Source organism: Callorhinus ursinus, unplaced genomic scaffold, assembly GCF_003265705.2.
Source record: "Callorhinus ursinus isolate GAN/ISIS: 27379988/994484 unplaced genomic scaffold, GSC_fseal_2.0 scaffold11, whole genome shotgun sequence".
Lineage (NCBI taxonomy): Eukaryota > Metazoa > Chordata > Mammalia > Carnivora > Otariidae > Callorhinus > Callorhinus ursinus.
In genome coordinates this window covers 18007873-18027894 of record NW_027397073.1, presented here as the reverse complement: position 1 = coordinate 18027894, position 20022 = coordinate 18007873, and the positions used below count along the sequence as shown (strand labels likewise).

The 20022-nt window shown below is 39.9% G+C and overlaps 2 protein-coding genes and 1 non-coding gene across 6 annotated transcripts in view; 2 read left to right on the top strand and 1 right to left on the bottom strand.

Moving 5' to 3' along the window:
• Positions 1-5751, bottom strand: part of TXNL1 (thioredoxin like 1) — a 32442-nt gene extending 26691 nt beyond the window's left edge. Inside the window, exon 1 of the mRNA XM_025886353.2 lies at positions 5506-5751. Within this exon, the coding sequence (XP_025742138.1) occupies positions 5506-5603 (98 nt within the window). The 5' untranslated portion in view covers positions 5604-5751. The remainder of the gene's footprint in view (positions 1-5505) is intronic.
• LOC112835420 (U6 spliceosomal RNA) lies at positions 3194-3298 on the top strand. Its single transcript, XR_003211225.1, has one exon. It is a non-coding gene; the product is annotated as a U6 spliceosomal RNA (small nuclear RNA).
• A 158-nt stretch (positions 5752-5909) lies between the features above and the next one.
• WDR7 (WD repeat domain 7) overlaps positions 5910-20022 on the top strand; it is a 365699-nt gene continuing 351586 nt past the window's right edge. For 2 of the 4 annotated variants that reach the window (XM_025886347.2, XM_073898126.1), the window contains exons 1-4: positions 5910-6023; positions 8402-8460; positions 12846-12913; positions 17484-17729. The gene's annotated coding sequence lies outside the window, so the exon portion shown is untranslated. The remainder of the gene's footprint in view (positions 6024-8401; positions 8461-12845; positions 12914-17483; positions 17730-20022) is intronic. The other 2 variants (XM_073898127.1, XM_073898128.1) reach the window with 2 other exon arrangements.

Below are 20022 nucleotides of genomic sequence, written 5' to 3'. Positions count from 1 at the left end.
CACTATTTGCTAAAGTATTTAGTGCTCTGCCCTGGGCAATAACATGTGTAAACACATTGCTGATAAATAGTAAGGAAAATGTATGTGCTTTCTGAAGAGATATTTTAAAAAAGTCTGTTTTTCCACAGGGCACAACTTTAAAGTAGGTAATGTCTAGATTAATTATATTTTAATTAGGGCAGGCATAATCATAACTGGTCCTATTAATAACACGAAATGGCTAGCATTCATTGAGCATTTACCATATGTTATACAATTTACAAAACCCTTAAATTCATTTAAGCCCTACAATTCCTCATTTCAGTCAAGAACAATGAAGTACAGTGCTAGAATTTGATCACAAAACCCAACTCTTAACAGCTATTCCCAAAACCCCAAAAGAGTGGCCTACACACTGCTTTTTGTTATTTCTAAATTAACTGCCAAGATTAAAACTATTTATATGCTCTTTAAAAAAAATCCAGACAGATACCATTTTGTAAAGTTCAAATTCAGGCGAAACTAATCTGTAGTGTTAGAACTCAAGAATGAGGAGAAGAAAGTGTGGCGGGGGATGGAAGGGGGAAATCTTGATCTACATGTTGGTTAAAACTTAATGTATACACAAATGATTTGTCTACATTTCTGCATGCATGTCATACTTCAATTAAAAAAGTATACTTTTAAGAAAAATTCTCTATGTTCTCTGAGGCCTCACCATGTGCTAGTTATCTTAAAGCTACTACCTACCTCTTTCATTATCTGCCTGGTCCCTATGGACTACTGAGCCTGCTATCTCTGTAATTCAGTCTGCAGCAATGGTGCAACATATAATTAATACCATATGTATACATACATACATATATATAAATACATACATACATATGCGTATGTGTGTGTGTATATATATATGATGTATTATCTGAACAAGCTACCATAACCATTAGAACTCAACATCCTAATACACACTAACATTCTTCCTGGATGGTAACACCTAACCAACTACAAATAGGACCTACTTTAACAAAACTGAATATATGGCAAATACATCTATAAAAATGACACGTTCACAAATTTAAAGATAAAAATCATACTCCATATAATTTCACTTATATGTGGACTCTAAACAAACTCACAGATGAAAAAACCAGAAACAGACTCATAAATACAGAAAACAAACTAGTGGTGGTGGGGAGGGGATTGGTGAAGGGATCAAGAGGTACAAACTTCCAGTTATAAAAAAGTCATGCGGATGAAAAGTACAGCATTCGGAATGTGGTCAATAAGAGTGTGATAACTGTGTATGGTAAAAGATGGTAACTACACTTATGCTGAGCATTTCGTAAAGTATATAACTTAAATCACTATGCTGTACCCTGTAACAAATAAAATATTGTATGCCAAGTATACTTCAATTAAAAACCAATCATTCATACTAAGTTTTATGGGGAAGAAAATGCATATTCTTTTAGCATTGGGGCTTACCCACCAGTGATAACAACAAAACTGGCACTGCTTATTAATCAATCACTAAATGTATCTGAGTTTATTTAAAATGAGTAACAGTTTGGAAATAACAGTTAAAAAAACATGTTACCACAGTATATAATTTCATTCTCTAAACAATACTGTTAGGTTACATGTTACTATTCCCATTTTACAGGTAGAGAAAAGAATATCAGAGAGTGAAGTGAACTGTCCTAAGTTATAAGATTAGTTTGCAAGCAGCTCTAACTAAATTTTTAGTTAGATATTTATTTAAAAATGTCAGACTCTATGCAATATAGAGATGAACCTGCATTTCCTTTCTACTTAGGCTGGGAAGAACAAGAACAGCACTTTATAATCCAAACTGCATTCAGCAATGGGACCTTAAGTTATTTAACCTGTGATTCAACACTGTCATTTGTAAAATGGGGATAATTTCAATTATTTTGAGGACTGAGTAAGTCAATATAAATGTTTAAACAAGTCTCTTACAAAAGCAAATAATATGTAAATGTTGAATAAATACCAGAGAAGGGTGCCAAGACCATTCACTGGGGAAAAGACAGTTTTTTCAACAAATGGTGCTGGGAAAACTGGATATCAACATACAAAAGAATGAAGATGGATCTTTATACCATATACAAAAATTAACTCAAAATGGGTAAAAGACCTAAACTTGAAAGCTAAAATTACAAAATTATTTGATGAAAACATAGGGGTTAACTCTTCATGACACTGGATTTGACAACGATTTCTGGGAAATGACACTAAAAGCACAAGCAACAAAAGATAAATTGGACTTCACCAAAATTTAAAGACTTGAGCATCAAAGGACACTATCGAGGAAGTGAAAGGCAACCAATGGGAGAAAATATTTATAAATCATGTATCAGATAAGGAATACTCAAAATATGTAAAGGACTCCTACAATTAAGTAACAGAAAACAAGTCATTCAAAATGAGCAAAGAACTTGAATAGACATTTCTCCAAGGAAGACAAATGACCAATAAGCACAAGAAAATATGCCCAACTTCATTAGTCATTAATGAAAACCAAAACCACCAGACCACTTCAAACCCATTTAGGATGGCTATTAAAATATAAAAAGTGTTGGTAGTTATGTGGAAAATCAGAACTCTCCTGCACTGCTGGTGGGAATGCAAAATGGTACAATCACATTCCACTCCCAGGTATATACCCGAAAGACCTGAAAGCAGAGACTCAAAGAAATCCTTGCACACCAATGCTGATAGCAGTATTATTCACAATAGCCAAAAGGTGGAAACAACTCAAATGTCTATCAACAGATGAATAAGCAATATATGGTGTATACAATGAAATATTATTTAGCTTGAAAAAGGAAATTCTGACACATGCTGCAACATGGATGAACCTTGAAAACATTATGCTAAGTGAAATAAGCCAGAAACCAAAGGACAAATATTACATAATTCCACTTACATGAGGTATCAAGAATAGGCAAATTAATTCATAAAGACAAAAAGAAGTGACCAGGGGTGGGAGGCTGGGGGGTATTGGGAGTTCTTGTTTAATGAGTAGTTACTGGTTAATGCTTTTACCTGAGATAATGAAAAAATTCTAGAAAATAGTGGTGATGTTGGTACTACACTGTGAATGTACTTAATGCCACTGAATTATACATTTAAAAATGGCTAAAATGATAAATTTCATATTACATATATTTTACTACAATTAAAAAATCGAGTGCTTGCTTTGGCAGCACATATTACTAAAATTGGAACACTACAGAGATGAGCATGGCCCCAGTGCAAGGATGACATGCAAATTCATGAAGCGTTCCATATTTAAAAAGGAAAAAAAAAAAAATGAAAATACTGGAGAGCCACTGAAGATCCTTAAACAGTGACAATCTGCGTAACATTTTATTAAAATTAACAGACAGGTATAACATTGAAGTGGAAAAAAAGGAGTAAGACTCAAAGTAGGGTTGGAAAGAAAACAGTTGCTGGAGAAAACTATGTTCTTGGCCTAAAATGGGACATTAACTTTGATCTAAGAGGTTTCCTACATGGTCTACTGGATATAGTTGTTTGAGGGTCTAATACTGATGCCCAGTTACTCCAGAGGGGTCACACTGACATAGTTTGTGTAGGAATGCTAATGGTCAAAATGTTAAAGAACTTCAAGGTAAATGTAACCTTAAAAAGATTTATAAATGTTAGCTATAAATATACTTTTGAAAAGTTCTCTAAATTCATTTTCTTTGTGCTGTTTTTCCAAAAAAAATAAATAAATTTTCATTGCATGAAAATACCTTTTTAAAAGTAAACAACACAGTGCTTTACCAATCAATGTCTGCAGTTGTTTATGGTTAAATGTTGCCTCATTGTTAATGGAAGTGTTTCCCAATAGCAAAGTTTCCGCACTTTTCTCACTTGAATTAATAAATGATTTATCACTGTCATCTGTGCTGCTATGGTAAGGGAAAAGAGTATTTTATTGGGGGATGAAAGTCTATACACTCCTACAAATTAGAACTAGAAAAGTGAATTAAAAATGAGACTCATTGTTAAAATCATCTCTTTTCCAATTTTGGCCTAGGTACTTAACAAATGTACAGGTATCCCTCCATATTAAAAATATCGACATTACAAAACTGCTAAAGGTGGGAGGGCACATTTATAGAATTTTGACATTCCTTTTAGACATGTCCTTATAATGAAATTTTTATCTTCTTCAATTTAGTAAATATGAAAGTCCACATGTCAAATAGGTACTCTATGCCACCCTAGAAAATCCAATATACTGTCCCTTTTCAATTCTGTATAAACGAGGCTGGTGCAGGAATAAGTCCTTAATTGTTTTTATCTCTATCTGCATCCCCCAAGCATTAAAACTATCTAATCCTAATGCCACCACTTATACACTCAACATTTATTGAATCACATTCAGCAGCCATTAATCACTTTTTACCCTGATTAAAAATACTGCCTATGTTTATATAGTTACCTGGACAATTAAATGTGTTACATAAATAGTGATACCTGTAGTAGATTTCTCCAGGTTAGTTTAAATGTAAATAACTCTGGGGGTCAAGATAAATCAAATGGAGACCTTTAATCCTTCTAAGTTAGATGGTACTGACATACACAAGTAAAGGTCAATAAATACACACAGTCGCTGAAATCTTGGTTCTGAAGGCCTAGTTCCGACCTGTCACTCTTACAGAGGTACACTGCACACTCAAAATAGAAAATCCACCAGCTCTGCGACCAATAAATTATGTTGAGATTTACCAAAGTCAGTTAAGCATCGTTCCAGATCTCTGTCCTCTTAAACGATCAAGTCAAAAATGGAGCCTATTTGGCCAAACTCAGATGTCTGGGTATCTATACTGTACGTATTACTCACTCTTCATTTCTGTGATCAGATGCAGTCGCACACATAAGGGAGCCTAAGTTACAAAGTTACCAACCAAACGAATAACAAAACCATTAAGAAAATTAAAAAGCACCCGGACCCAACATTAATTTAAAATGCATTAAATGAGCCTCGGGACTAAGCACTACGTCGATTAGTTGAATAGTCCCCACTGAATTTCCTAAAGGTCTTACGGAAATGCAGGTCGTGAAGAAAGCCAAAGTGTTCGGTAAATTAAGATTTTAGGGCTTCTAAAATGCAAGTGACAGCTGGCTCCCCGAAACGAAAGGGATGGGCGAAAGCAGGGGCGGCTGTAGGAAGGCTCCAACAGACTAGAAGGAAGAGAAGTGGGCCACCCCCAAGTCCAGAGCTCGTCCGAGGATGCAGAAGGGACGGGAGGCGATCTCCTAGGCTAGGGAACGCGGATGGCCAGGCCTCGTGCCCTCCAGAGACTCCCTTGTGCACCACCGGGGGCTCCAACCCAAGAGCGGAGGCCTAACTGGGCAGTAGTCTGGGGCTGCGGCCAGCGCTGGACATCCCGCAGCAGGAGATCGCAAGGGAGTCGGGACCCGGAAAAAGTGAAGGGAAAGCAGGGACGGACACACAGCGCCCACAGGGCTCGCGCCCGGCCTCACCCTCGCATGGTGAACTTGACCACGGCGAGTCTGGAGCCCGCGCCGCTCAGCTCCGGCTGGAAATCTGGGTCGCTCCCGACCGGCTTCACTCCCACCATTCTCAGCCCGGCAGGGCGGCCGCGACGCCACCGGCTTCAAAACTGAAGGAGAACACTCGGGAGAGGAAGGGGAGAGGTTCGGAAAGGCCAAGGCCTGAACACAGGAGGTGCCGACCGCAGCGTCTTCTCCGGGACTCTCAGTGCCGAGTCACGCCAGGGAGCGGAGCGGCCGAGGGGGTGGGGACGGGAGGGGGGAGGGGAAGGGAGAGGCGAGGGAAGGAAAGGCGAGCGGCACCCAGCAGCCACCGCGCGACAGGGCCGCCGGCGCTTGCGCACGTTGGCGTCATTTCCGCGTCGTCCGTTTTGGCTCCTACCACCCAATCCTAAAACGCGACCCCTGGCTTCCCCCCCTCGACTGAAGAGCCCCCACTCCGGCTGGAGCGGCGCAGGCGCGGAAGAGTAGCAGTCACAAGCTCAGACGTGAGTGCGATTTAGAAGTTCGTGTGTACCTCCGCCGTACCAAGATCCGTGGCTTCTACCGAGTTTCCTGGGGTGGGAAAATAAAAAGGAGACCCCTTTTTCCCAGAGGCTCGTGGCTAAGGTTTTTACCCCAGTGCTGGAAGAAGTACTTTGTCTCGTATTCGGGGGGCAGATCGCCACGCTAGACAAAAAGAGACTTTAGGTACGTTGATTTACGGATCTCATGATACAAGGGTGCTCTCTGTGCACTCATCCAGAAAATATCATGCACCTGTTTTTAAGTTGTGCCTGAAAAAAATGAAAGCACCATCCTTCCTTTAGAAACACAGTCAAGTGATAGACGTCAGCTATAGAATAACAAGTATGCAAAGGAAACGGTGGGGACAAATGAGACAGGATGGGGCAGGGTAAACTTGATGGAAATTGTGGCCCTGAGCTGGATCTTGACGGAAGAGAGCCAAATGGTGAGAGGAGGCAGGAGTATTACAGGCAGAAGAACGAGCAGCACCGATTCGTGGTTTGGAAGGGCTGATGATGTTAATAATAATAGTTAATAAATTATGCGCTAGACAAGATACATGCTCTTTGTGTATATTAGCTCATTTAATCCTCACAACAACCTTGTGAAGTAGGTTCTTTTATTTCACGGTTAGACGAATTTTCCCTAGTTCACACACCTAGTAAGATGTCAAATCAGCATTCAAGTTGAGGTCGTCTTAACACCAGTGTGTTCTTTTAAAAAGTCAGGCTACGTGACAAATGATTTGCTTTTGGGTTTAGCTGGGGTGATGAAATTGAAGAGGAAGATAGAGGTCTGATTAGGACTAGCTTAAGAAATTTGTATTTTAACATGAATGCAATGGAGTAATCACTGTAGGGCAATTTTTTTTTTTTTTAATTACAAGAAAGTGTCTTTAGAGAAAGCCCTGCTACCTCAGGGTAGGCTGGAAGGCAGTAAGACAAGTTTAGGTTACTGCAGTAATCCAGGAAGTGAGTTATGGGAGAGCTGGAGTGGAAATGAAGAGGACATAATTATTTGAGAAGCAATTAGCAGCTAAAAATCACAGGATTTAGTGACCAATTGGACCAATTTAGAGCAATGACAGATGAAGGAGTCTAGGATAGTGAAATATTTCAATCTTGTGGCTCTTTGTACTAAGTTAAGATGCCAGTAGGACATCTAGGTAAGGAGTATAGCAGACAGTAGGAAGGTTGAGTCTGGAACGAAAGAAAAAGGAGTAGGCTAAAGTTGAAGATTTGAGAGTCATTAGTTTTAAGGGTGAAAATTGAAGCCCAGGAACACAAACAATTTGGAGACCAGATGGCAATTGTTGTCCCCGTTCTACTGATGATGAGGCTGACTTTCAAGAAGTGTATAACTCATTCAGTTATACAATTGTACGGCTGCTTAGCCCCCAACATTGCACCCAACATTATATTGAAACAGACTTTATATGCATAGAAATTTTTAGCAGATGTTATTGCAAGGTGATTCTCTACTGAGTGTTTTTTCCTCTATATTTTACAAATCTCTTCAATAATTATAAATAGTATATATAAGAAGAAGAAAGAAAGAAGATGCAGCTGGGGGGAAAAGTGCTATACAAAAATTCTACAAAGAAGGCCCAAGTTTCTTCCTTACCCTATTAGTAGTAATTAAAACAAAAATAATATTCACAGTTAATTGGTCTCCTATGAAATTTAGGTAATGTTTAATATCATTAAGTAAAATAAACTTTTGGTGGATGAAATTTTCCCCCAAAATGTTATTTTTTTAATTTCTTTATACCACCCTGAAAACCCCATTTACTAGAATTTCCATGAAAATTTTAGAAAAACTTACCATTAAACTTCTGCAAGGATGACTTGAGATTATTTTTAAAAGGATGATACACTTTCTCCATTCCTGAGATGAACATATTCAGAAATGCAGAATACACTGCACATAAACTCCCTCCACCCCGTCCCTCACTTGGTGGGCATCACTCTTAGAGGACACGGTTTCCCAGGGTCTATTTAGCCTCAGCCTCAGAATTCTATTCAGCTCCACCCACTACCAGAATCAGCAGTCAGGATGAAACCTATCTGCCATCTCACGTCTTACTATAACTGTTATGACCTGAAATCCATAGATCTCAAACTGCAGTGAGCTTATTAAAATGTGGGTTTCTGGTGTCACACCCAGAAATTCTGATTCAGTAGTGCTAGTGCATGGCCCAAGAATCTGAATTTTAACAGGTATCCAGAGAAGCTGATGCAAGGAGTCCATATTTTTAGAACCATTATTTGCTCCTACTTGTCTACTGTCACATAGCATTTAGAATGCATTTAATATGTACAAGGTACTGTGATAATGCTTTGAAACACCTTTCTTCCAGGGACATCAAAAGGGAGATAAGACACTTCTACAAAAGCTAATAATACAAGGTAAAATGTGGTAAGTGCCATAGCAGAACTATAGATAACATACTATAGTGGTTGAGAAAAAGAAGAGAACATTTCCAGCTGGAATGAGCAGAGAATGCTTTATGAAGTAGTATGTTCTAATATTCAGGCCTGGATAAAAATAAGAAATGCATAAATTTCTTCATTCACAGAAATGACTCCTGACTTTCCTCTTAACTCATCAAGAATATAGTTCACTTTAGACTCACCCATTTTTATTAAGCTCAGCCAGTCACTAGAGGAAGCTTTTCTATCATAACTTGTAGCTGCCATGGGTTCACTTGGCTGACTTTACATATAGATATGTTGGAGATACATCATCCGTGGCTTTATCTCTCCCATAGCCCTTTGCCCATGGTAGGTACAAAATGAGTATCGGTTGGATAAATGAATGGCTAGGAAGCATAATAAGTATCGCAAAATGCAGGGGTACAAGAAATATTACTTTGATGTATAACTCAATATCATTTTGACTCTGAATCCTCACCCTCCTCCTGTAGTCAACTAGAACAAAAACAACCTTATCTCCTCCTCTGCCTGCTTCAGAAATTGTACCAAATTTCTGGATTTAGAGTGGAAGTGGGGCTTTGGAGTCTAGATGTCTAGGAGCACTGTCTCTTTCTACACACCATCTTGAAATCTAGCTCTTTCTGCTTCATATGACTACCTCAGGGATTGGGACCCTTTGTTTGAAGCTGCCTATAGACCCATCTGCCTAGACGTACCAGTCTGCCATTTCTTCTGGGGTGTTCTTCGTCCCTTCTCCCCTCCATAAAGATTTTCCCTTGTTTTCATTAAGAGTTTTATACTTTCAGCTTTTAAGTTTATTTGATCCACCATCCACCTTTTTGAGCCAATTTGATGCTAATCATTTAAAAGTATTCTCATGATAGGAAAGAAAGGCACAATTTTCCAGTTTCATATATATTTGTGTGTTTGTTGGGGAGGCAGTATGCAATAACCATAAAATCGCTGATACGAGTTTTTCTTTAAATGTAGTCCTCTTGTAAAAAGTGGAGGAAATGCCACTTTCTGATTTTTTGAAGAGCAATAGCAAGAATATAATGTAGAGAGAACTTTTATTCTACAAAAAAAGTCTTCATAAATTCCTCTGAGATATAATATACCTCTTTAAATAACTGAATTTGTATTTGCAGAAGCCCAAGTATATAGATTTATTGAATTCCATAAACCATATGAAATCCCCCATTAACTTATCAAAATTACAACTACCCCAAAATTCTACATAAAAATGACTTCTGCCTGGGGTGCCTGGGTGTCTTGGTCGATTAAGCGTCTGACTCTTGATTTTGGCTCAGGTCATGGTCTCAGGGTTGTAAGATCAAGCCCTGTACAGGACTCTGGGCTCAGGGAGGAATCTGCTTCTCTCCTTCTATCTCCTCCTCTGTCCCTCCCCCGCTCATGCTCTCTCTGTCTCTGAAATAAATAAATCTTAAGAAAATAACTTCTGCTTAATAGCTTATTGTTACCTTATTCCTGAAGAAGTAGAAAACATATCAGTTTAATTCTTTAATCAACCTGGTAATTTATTTAAAAAATAATTTTAGATAAGCTTTGATTTATTCTTAAAGTCTTGAGGGAAAAATATGTAATTTATGTAATATAAGTATTAAGTAGAAAGGACATCCTGCTTCATAATTTCCAAACCTTTTCTAGTAGGCTTTTGAATTTGAAAATTGAATACCATTTCCTATGGCTGTCCCTAGGTGGCGCAGTGTCTTTCAGTCAAAGGGGTATGATTTCCCCTTAGATATCAAATGCTTTTTTTTTTAAGATTTTATTTATTTATTTGACAGAGAGAGACACAGCGAGAGAGGGAACACAAGCAGGGGGAATGGGAGAGGGAGAAGCAGGCCTCCCACTGAGCAGGGAGCCTGATGTGGGACTCGATCCCAGGACCCTGGGATCATGACCTGAGCCCAAGGCAGAGGCTTAACCACTGAGCCACCCAGGTGCCCCTCAAATGCTTTTTTTCTTTAATTTAATTTTATTATGTTATGTTAATCACCATACATTACATCATTAGTTTTTGATGTAGTGTTCTATGATTCATTGTTTGCGTATAACACCCAGTGCGCCATGGAATATGCAATACGTGCCCTCTTTAATACCCATCAGCAGGCTAACCCATCGCCCCACCCCCCTCCCATCTAGAACCCTGTTTGTTTCTCAGAGTCCATAGTCTTTCATGGTTCGTCTCCCCCTCCGATTTCCCCCCCTTCATTTTTCCCTTCCTACTATCTTTTTTTTTTTAACATATAATGTATTATTTGTTTCAGAGGTACAGGTCTGTGATTCGTCAGTCTTACACAATTCACAGCGCTCACCATAGCACATACCCTCTCCAATGTCTATCACTCAGCCACCCCGTCCCTCCCACCCCCCCAGCACAAATGCTTCTTTAAATAATGCTGTCAAGTCCCCAGACGGACCATTTGCCCCACTAACACCATATTCCTTAGTTTTGGATGCTAGGCAGTGTCTTGGAGGAGAGAGTTTTCTAGGAAATCATGGAGTGACCCATCACCGTCGTAAATCTCGTCCTCCTAGAACATACTGAAGAAACTTGCTAGCAATTCTGAGTCAGTTTTGGATGCTTCCCAGGAGTGTAAAACAGCTTTTTTATTCTGAAATTTATATCTGAGGTTCAGAAGTCATTAAGCTGCCTAGAGTTGCTATTAAGAAGGCTAGATAGATAAATATTTCTATCACTTCAGCCTTTGAGATAAAAATCCATATTTTAATTTTTTAAACAGTGTGTTGGGAGTTAGAATTAACTCTTTGAAACTGAAAAACTACACATGCCTTCATATAACTGTGTTTTCACTTAATCACTCGTAAAGAGTTATTTTTTGGCTTAAGGTAGTGTAGTAGAGATTGTCTGATTAGAATGTACACTTAGAGAAGAAATGCCTCCCAATAAAGACTTTTGCTGTGCCCAGAACCCTCTCTCAGGCATGCCCTTGAGCAAACACATACACCAAGCATATACAACCTCATCAGTCAGCCCATTCCTGAGGGGCAGTATGTGCATACTCTCAGTACCTCTGAGGGCCAGGCACTGCAGATATTCAATAAAAATAAAATGTATGTTAGCTTCTATCCAGTAAGGAAGTGGTTATTTACACAATGTTAAAAACAGTATTTTCCACCAAAATTCAGAATATTAGAATCAAGAAAATTAGGGGGATCAGACCCAACTGGTAGAAAGTACCAAAGCACACCACTTCTCACACTTCTTTGCACTCATTGTAGATGTATCTCTCTCCCTGCTAGACTGAACATTTTGACCACAGAACCAGGTTTTGCACTATCTGAATGTCCATCTCAGCGTAGCACCCAATACCACTGGATGTTGAATAAATGATGCTTTCCACCTTGCCAAATTATATTTAGGACAAGTAAAAGAAAGTACTGTTTCATGAAAATAGAATTAAAATTAAAGTACTCATAGACACTGCCCCCGGCCCCACCCAACCCAGATTATTGTGGAGCAAATGCCAGGCATCATATAATTTCATCTGTAGTATTTTAGCCTGCATGTCTAGAAGATAAGGATTCCTTTAAAAATAACCTTCATAACCAAAATACCATTATCACACCTAAAATGTTAACAGTGCTTCCTTAATATCATCAAATATTCACTTAATGTTAAAATTCTCATTTTCTCCTAATTTATTTTATGACTTATTTGAATCAGTATCAAAATAAGGTATATACATTGCATTGGTTGATATCTATCTCATCTCGTTTTTTTTTTTAAGATTTTATTTATTTATTTGAGAGAGAGAAAGAATGAGCTGCGTGAGGGGCAGAGGATGAAGCAGACTCCCTGCTGAACAGGGAGCCCAATGTGGGACTCGATCCTGGGACTCTGGGATTATGACCTGAGCCGAAGGCAGACACTTAACCGACTGAGCCACCCAGGCACCCCTGTTTCATCCCGTTTTTATTAAAACTTTATTTCTTTTTCCTGAATTTTTATTTGAAACGATTCAAATGGACAGAAAAGTTGCAGCAGCAACAGAAATACCAGTAGCAGAAGTGGAGGAAGAGGGAGAAGAAGGTGGCACAGTGAGAAGGAGGGTGCACTTTCTTGCTAGCCACTGGGGACTCCCCAACAAGAGTGTGCTCATGACTAACTTTGCTGTGCTCAGATGTTTGCCAGGGCTGCCCCAAGAATAGGTAATCCCAGCTGGAAAGCTGAGGAGACCCTGAAGAAGCTTGTAGCAGGAGCAGTAAGCAAACCCTCTCCATGGACCTCGAAAGTGGAATTTCCTGGAAGGAAAATCTGGGCAGTGCATCTTTGTGTCTTCCATGGTCCACTTTGTGACACATGGATCCTCTTCTTGGCAGGGGATTGAAGAACAACTCTCCCCCGGCTCTGGTGGTTCTCTCATCCTGACGGGAGAAAGAAGAGAGAGGTTAGTAGGACAAACTACAACCCTTGTTGCTACAGCCTATGACAGTGCATCATGCCCTTCTTTTTTTTTTTTAAGATTTTATTTATTTATTTGAGAGAGAGAGAGAGAGCATGGGGGAGGCACAGAGTGAGAGGGAGAAAGAGTTTCAGGAGACTTTGTGCTGAGCACAGAGCCCGATGCGGGGCTCAGTCCCAGGACCCTGAGATCACAACCTGAGCTAAAACCAAGAGTTAGCTGTTCAACCAACTGCACTACTCCAGCACCCCTCAAGTCCTTCTTTACTATCCTAATTTCCCCTCATTGATCTTGGTAGCTTGATGAGGGACTCCAAACCCTTGTTTGTGAGGAGCTCAAGCACTCCCAACTTTAACACGTTCACTCTTTCTTAGAAAGTGTAAGTATGAACCAAATAGAGAGATTTCTAGAGAAAGACATCCTGTTACTTAGAAGAAATTGTTTGATTTAGCGGAAGTCATGAGATAGGAAAAAAGAAGTCTCACCAGTTGACTTTCATGTCATGTGAGAAAGTACAAAGGGAAGCTCTTAAAGAATTATAATTACGCAAAACCATGCAAAGAACACTTACTAATCTACTCTGCTGCAACATGATAAATTGTGAAGACCGCTAGTACTAACATGAAGCTCCCAACCGTGACATGACTTCTAGGCGAATGGGTCCACTAAGGAAGGGACAGAATTAGCAAAGTATTAGGCCCTGTGGGGAACACCAAATCACAGATTTACAACCTACAGGAAAAAAATAATAGCACACATGAAACAATCTGGAAATGACAGTAGTAATGAGGCTAGTTGGACCACCAGGCAGAAATTTGTAAAATGCAGGAGCAAATCTCCTTGCCTTTTGGAAAACTAACTTGGAACTTAGAAAGTCCAGGAAGCATTGGTGTATTGTAGGGTAATTGTTACTAAATTCTAAAGATAGGGTACTACTTAAGTTTTATTTTTTTAAATGCCTATATCATTAAAACATAGCATGTTAAAATTTTTGACCCTTACCCCATGCGTTCTGTTTATGGTTCTCTTCTGGTAACAACTATACGTTATTGGTTAAAACAGTGATGACAACTTCTCCTTTGTCTCCGTGCCTCTCTGTCTCCTCCACCTAGTGTACATGATGCATTGTTGCCGGGCCGATTTTTGTGGCTGACACACCCTCCAGGGATTCCCCAGTGAGCCACACTCTGTCCAATCCTCCCTCCTTGAGTGCACATGATACCTGTCACTTGCTTCTAACCAGTAGAATATGGCAAACAGTGACGGGCTGTCACTCCCTTCATTAAGTTACTATCTGCAGATTTATCTGTCTTTATCTATATCTATAGCCATATAACTCTATCTTTCTTGCACCCACTAGAGAGATGCTCTTTGCTGGCCTTGAAAAAGTAAGCTGCCACATGAAAGGTCTTTGGTAAGGCTCAGGTGACCAGGAACTGTAGGTGTCCTGTAGGACATGAGGGTCCTTAGACATTTATCCACAAGGACAGGAATCAGATTCAGATTCTTCCCTAGTTGAGCCTCCAGATGAGATTGCAGTCTGACTGACATCTCAATTGTCGCCTTGTGTGATCACAGAGGACCCAGTTAAATTGTGCCTGAACTCCTTTCCCATGGAAACTGCGAGGCAGTACTAAACTTGTGGGAATTTGTTATATAGCAATAAAACCAAATGTAATGTTGTTAGGAAAAGCACCACTCTAATATATTGGTCAAAAGTGTTCAGTGGCTTTTCACTTCCTTTGGAATAAAGTCCTGAAGGCTTCTAAGGGCATTCAAGGCCTCTCCTTATCTGACCTTATTCTATTTTCCCCATGTTATTTTTTTATTACTGGGCTTAGGCCCAATCTGAGAAAGACTGTATCAACCAAAGAGAGAGTTCCAGGGCAAAGATTGCCCATTGAAGGAGTCCCTCATGGGGCAGAAATAACTAAGTCTTAATACCACAGTTTCCCTTATATCTGCTTTACGTCCCCTGTACTTCACTTCTAATTTAACTCTCTGTTTATTATATATGTGTCTATATATATTCGTGTTTTACATTTCATATGTTATATGTATACACACAGTTGTATACATTTCAAAACTAGCAACAAAATTGTTTTCCTTTCCCAGTTCTTCCTATTCCAAATCCAATTCGTTTTTGTAGACCTCCATGAAATCTAATGTGATTATCCTTCCTCATCTCAGCCTAGAAGTAACTCATCTCTTCTCCACTACTCCTTATGTACTCCTTATTTCTCATACTGTGCTATATTATAGCCATACGTCTTGGGGGAAATTTGCCATTCTTTTTAGCTGCCCAAACACTTTCCAATGTTTAGAGAATTCCTCATTTTGTGAGCCTTGGTGGGAAGCAAAGCTTGCTTTCCTCTATAGAACTGAACATGCCAAATTCTTCCTTTCTTGGCTTTGCTTTCAGTTAAGGTTCAATAAATTGATGTTGAACTGGATTTTTTGGTTGTGTAAATCTTTTAAGATTTTTGTATAATTCCTCTAGATGACAGGAATAAATAATTTACTCAAAAAATATACTCAGGATCAACTACTGAAGGTCCAAGTCTTAATTTTCAGGAAGGTTACACATGTAAAATATATATGTGCATATAAAAATGTGTGAATTTTTCTGAAACAGAAGCATGTTATTCATTAATGTTTGAATCTTTATTTTAGTCCTGTGGCTCAGGAGATTGCATGCATTTATATATAGACTTTGGCAATACGTTTTGTAAACTTGGTAGAGAGGGGCCAGAGTGTTAGTAGTCTGAAGGTTTCTCATTAATCTTCCTATTAACCTTTGTATTCCTAGGAAGGTATTTGAACCATGTAAGTTCAATTAATATTTGTTGAATAAAAGTCAACTTTAGGAGGGATATTTTATAGATTTCCTTTACAAACCAAACAAGCGTTAATGAAGCCTAAGATTATCCCCTGGTAACCACTCTGCTTCCTGTATTTCCAAAAAGTTCTTGTAAATTGTAAAGGGGATTATGAACTTAATGGTTTAAATGTATTCATCATCACAACAGAGTGAATGAGTATATTGAACCCAGCTGTCCAAAGAATTAATTTCTTCTATTTAACATAATTTCCCTGCTCTTCCTCTGCCCCCATGTGATTGCAAGGCAGTTAGTCAAAAGTTGAAGAAAATCGTAGACTCCCAATTTGCAGTATAAGACAGTTTCAGAATTGCTGATTTTCAAGTGTTCTCTTGACTTCCTTGGTCAACATTATGATTTAGTTTTTCTCAAGATGGCAGCAGAGCTGTACTCTACAAATAAACAGCATATAGGAAACAACACCTTAGACATAAAGGAGGCTAAGGGGCCTAGTGAGGGAAAAGGGGGTGTGCCCCCCAGAACAGTGATAGGTCTGCAATGTGTTGCAGGGAGGAGGACTGTCTATGCTGGAAAGAAGGGGAGGAAAGAGTTTGTCATTTGCAGGAATAATAAATTGACAGGAAGCCTTTTGACTAAACCAACACTTAGGTCTCTTTTGACAGGAAAGGATCCTGTCTCAAGGAGTTGTTTCTGCCCTGTTCTAATCCCCTAGTGAATCCCCTGCTTCCGACCCATCCAGCAGGATTTTGCTACCCAGGACTCAATCCAAGGACCAGAAGCAAAGGGAACCTGGGAACTCCTTAGCAATGGAGGATCTCAGAAACCCACTTTAGACCTACTGAATCAGAAACTTTATTTTGACAGCCTCCCCAGGTGATTCGTTTACAGAACTTACTTTTGGGGACTGCAATGGAATTCTTGTCCCATAAATCCGTTGGTGAGATTATGAAGGACAAACTGACCATTGGCTGCCAGCATCGCCCCAGTTTCTCCCTTGGCTACTATTCATTAGTTCAACAAATATTTGGGAGGCAGATGGGCAGTCGTAATAAGTAATTAACATTTATTGAGCTCGTTTAGCCTCCTAGATACCCATGAGGTTATTATGCCTATTTTTTATATGGGGACTTGAGAATGAAGACAAGTATCATGCCCCAGATGACAGTAACAGTGCGCACTGGAGGCCCCGGAATCCCAATGCAACCCTCTCTGAATTCAGATCTCCCGCTCCACCAGGCTCTACCGCCCACACAGAGAGTGTACATTCATTCCCTCTTCTCTACAGGAATGTTGTACAAGGTCAGACTTCCTCTAGTCCAGAAGCAGAGTTCCTCCTCTGGCTCTCTGTGTCGTGGGCAAATTTTAAGTTCGAGGTCAGAAGGAAACAGTAACTGAATTCCAGAGCTAACACTTTCCAAGTGTCTGGACAGAGCCGCAGGGCAGAAGAGTAAACTTGCAACATCCTGGGAACACCTAGACTTGCCATTTCATTCTTCCCTCCATCTTGGTCCTCCCAGGATGAGCATTGGAGGCGAGACGAGAGCCTAGACCACACTTCCCATAATAAAAATGGCGGCCGTGCACTCTTCGCCCACATTCGACACCCTAACCTCCGTTCGGTCTCCTTGGTAACCTGGCCAGCTTCTCTGGCTCTAGCCTCGGCCAGGCAAGTATGGAAATGATGATCATTTCCCTCCCCCTCATTTTTGCGACAGTTGCAGCGAAAGTCACGGCAGTTGGGTGTCAGCTGATTTACTGCAGCGGCGGCGGTGGCAGCGGCGGCAACGGCACCTTGCAACCTCTGTGGGGAGACGCCGGCTGGGCTCGGGTTGTGGTTTGCCTACCCGGATTTGAGCACCCCACATCTTCCTCACATAACGTCCTCGCCTTGTCCACCTTTGACGGGGCGCCCACGGGTGGTGGGACGGACAACATCGCGGCATGAGATGAAGCTGTGACAGGTGAGGAGGCTTTCGAGCTAATCCAGGGGGAACCCCAGCGTGGGACGTGCTTGCAGTGGAGGTCAGGGGCCGGGGGTCAAGGGTCACAGTCAGTTCTGGCCGGGGACGGTGCCAGCTGTTCGAGCGCTGCTGATGGAAGTTCTCTGTTCTTGACCGAGCCTGCAGGTTCAGGCCCACAGCTAGGCGCCTTTGCCTGGAGCGGGGATTCGACCAGGGGTCTTTGGGGTTCCTTGGCCTGGTGAATGACATTTGCTTCAGGCGACACTGGCTTTGGTTTTGAGATGGGACCGTCCTGCCCTCAGTGGCAATCTAAACAGTGAGGTGGTTTGTGATGATGAGTGGGTGGTTATTGACTGTGCTTTCGGATAATGTGCTTGCTTTTGGGGTACCATGCTCTCCTTACCTATTGGTACTTCTCTCCAGTTTGCCCTTGCCTAAGGTATTAACGTCTGTTAGAGTTTCATCTTTGAGGTGCCACCTGCCTGCCCTCCATCCTTTTGCCCTGGGACTTGGCTTAAGGATACCTGCTACTCCCACTTACTTACTTTTGGGTCCCAGCGTTCTGAAGCCATATGTTTGGAGTCAGCATTACCCTGCCCTTGATTCAAAAATTGCGTTTTATGTTTTGATTCACTTGCTTTGTCAATTTCTCAGGTCCCAGGCAGAATTTGCTGGTTCTTGTAGCTTGAAATTATGGCAGGTACAGTTGCATCTTAAGACAGCATTGGCAATGTTGATGCTACGGATTTTAGGATTCAGTGAGAGGAACAGCTTGCTTTCATGGTAACATTTGCCATAAGCCAAAAATGGCAGGCTATGACTCTTTTAGATGCTTATTGCTTAGGACTTTATGAATAAGATGGCAAGAATCGCAGGGTGTAAAAGAAAAATTGAGTTTTTGAAATTTTGGTATGACACAGATTTTCTTGCTTTATAAGCTACTTGTGACAGTGGAAGTGGAGAGCAGTTTGAAAGTAAAAATAGTGTGTTGAAAGGCCTTTATTTACGAAGAATCCAAAACTGCCTTGATTTCATTGAAAATAACATCTTAGTTATTTCAGATTGGGAAAACAGTATAAATAGATAGTAAATGCCTTGTTAATTTCAACAAGAGATTCTTACAGAGAATTTATTTACTTAAATGTCTATCTTTATTTTTAAAATACTCCAGAGCTCTACTTAAAACTAGACTATACATTTTTTTCTTACTGCCACCTGTACATAGCTAAATTTTAAAAGATTTGGTAGGTAAATCAAAGGGACTGGGCCTTACTTTATTTATCATTATGGGAACTTACATTTTGAGTAGAGAATCTTGTATCTTATAATTTCCTTTTATTTTCATCTTGGATATAAGTTCTGTTTTGAAACAAAGTGAGTGGGGTGGTTTATCTATTTAACAGGCTTAGCATTGAACACTTTAAAAGTAGTGAGCTAGTTTTTGTGTCTTTGTCATGAGAAAAGCAGGATAACATTTAGCTTTAGTAGCATTCTCTGTGTTAGGTGTGAGTACTTAAAAAGTTTGTTTTGGACCTCAGGTGAAGAGAATTGAATTAATTTTCTCAATTCATTGATCATTGGCTGTTCAAGGTGTGTTTCCTGTTTTTTTTTTATTCATTGTATTTTATTTCCAATTCCCACTCCATTTCCTTGCTCATCAACCCATGGGAAACCGTTTTTAACATGTGTGATGTGTATCCTTATGTTCGTATGTGTTATTAAATGTATATTGTTTTGGGTGCCCACATTTTTGATTTTTAGAGATATGGTATATTTTGTATATGTTACATATCACGTATGTTATATAATATTGTATATTGAAAATTTTTTTCTCTTCCTACCACGTTTTAAAGATCTATTTGTGTCACTCTCCATTGCATCTGACTGCTGCACAGTATTTCAGAGAGTATATCCGTGACAGGTTTCCACCTACTCTCCTATTTGCGGATACCCATTTTACCTTTATTTTCCTACTGCTGTAAACAATTCTATAATAAACATACCTCCAAGATCTCTGTGATGCTTTCTTTGAGATTTACATCCAGGAATGTGATTTCTGGATCACAAGGCATTCATATATTTTATCAAAGGACTGCTAGATTGTGTTTCAGAACAAACTGTAATAGTTTATACCTCTGCAGACAGGTCTGGGGGGTTTCTGTGCCCTTGTAGCTCCACTGTTGCTTAGTGTTACCCAGTGTCCTAGTTTTTCCACACTAATTGGTACAAAGTAAAATCTCATTTTAAATTACATTTCACTATTACTAAGGAGTTTGAGGATTTCTTCGTGTGC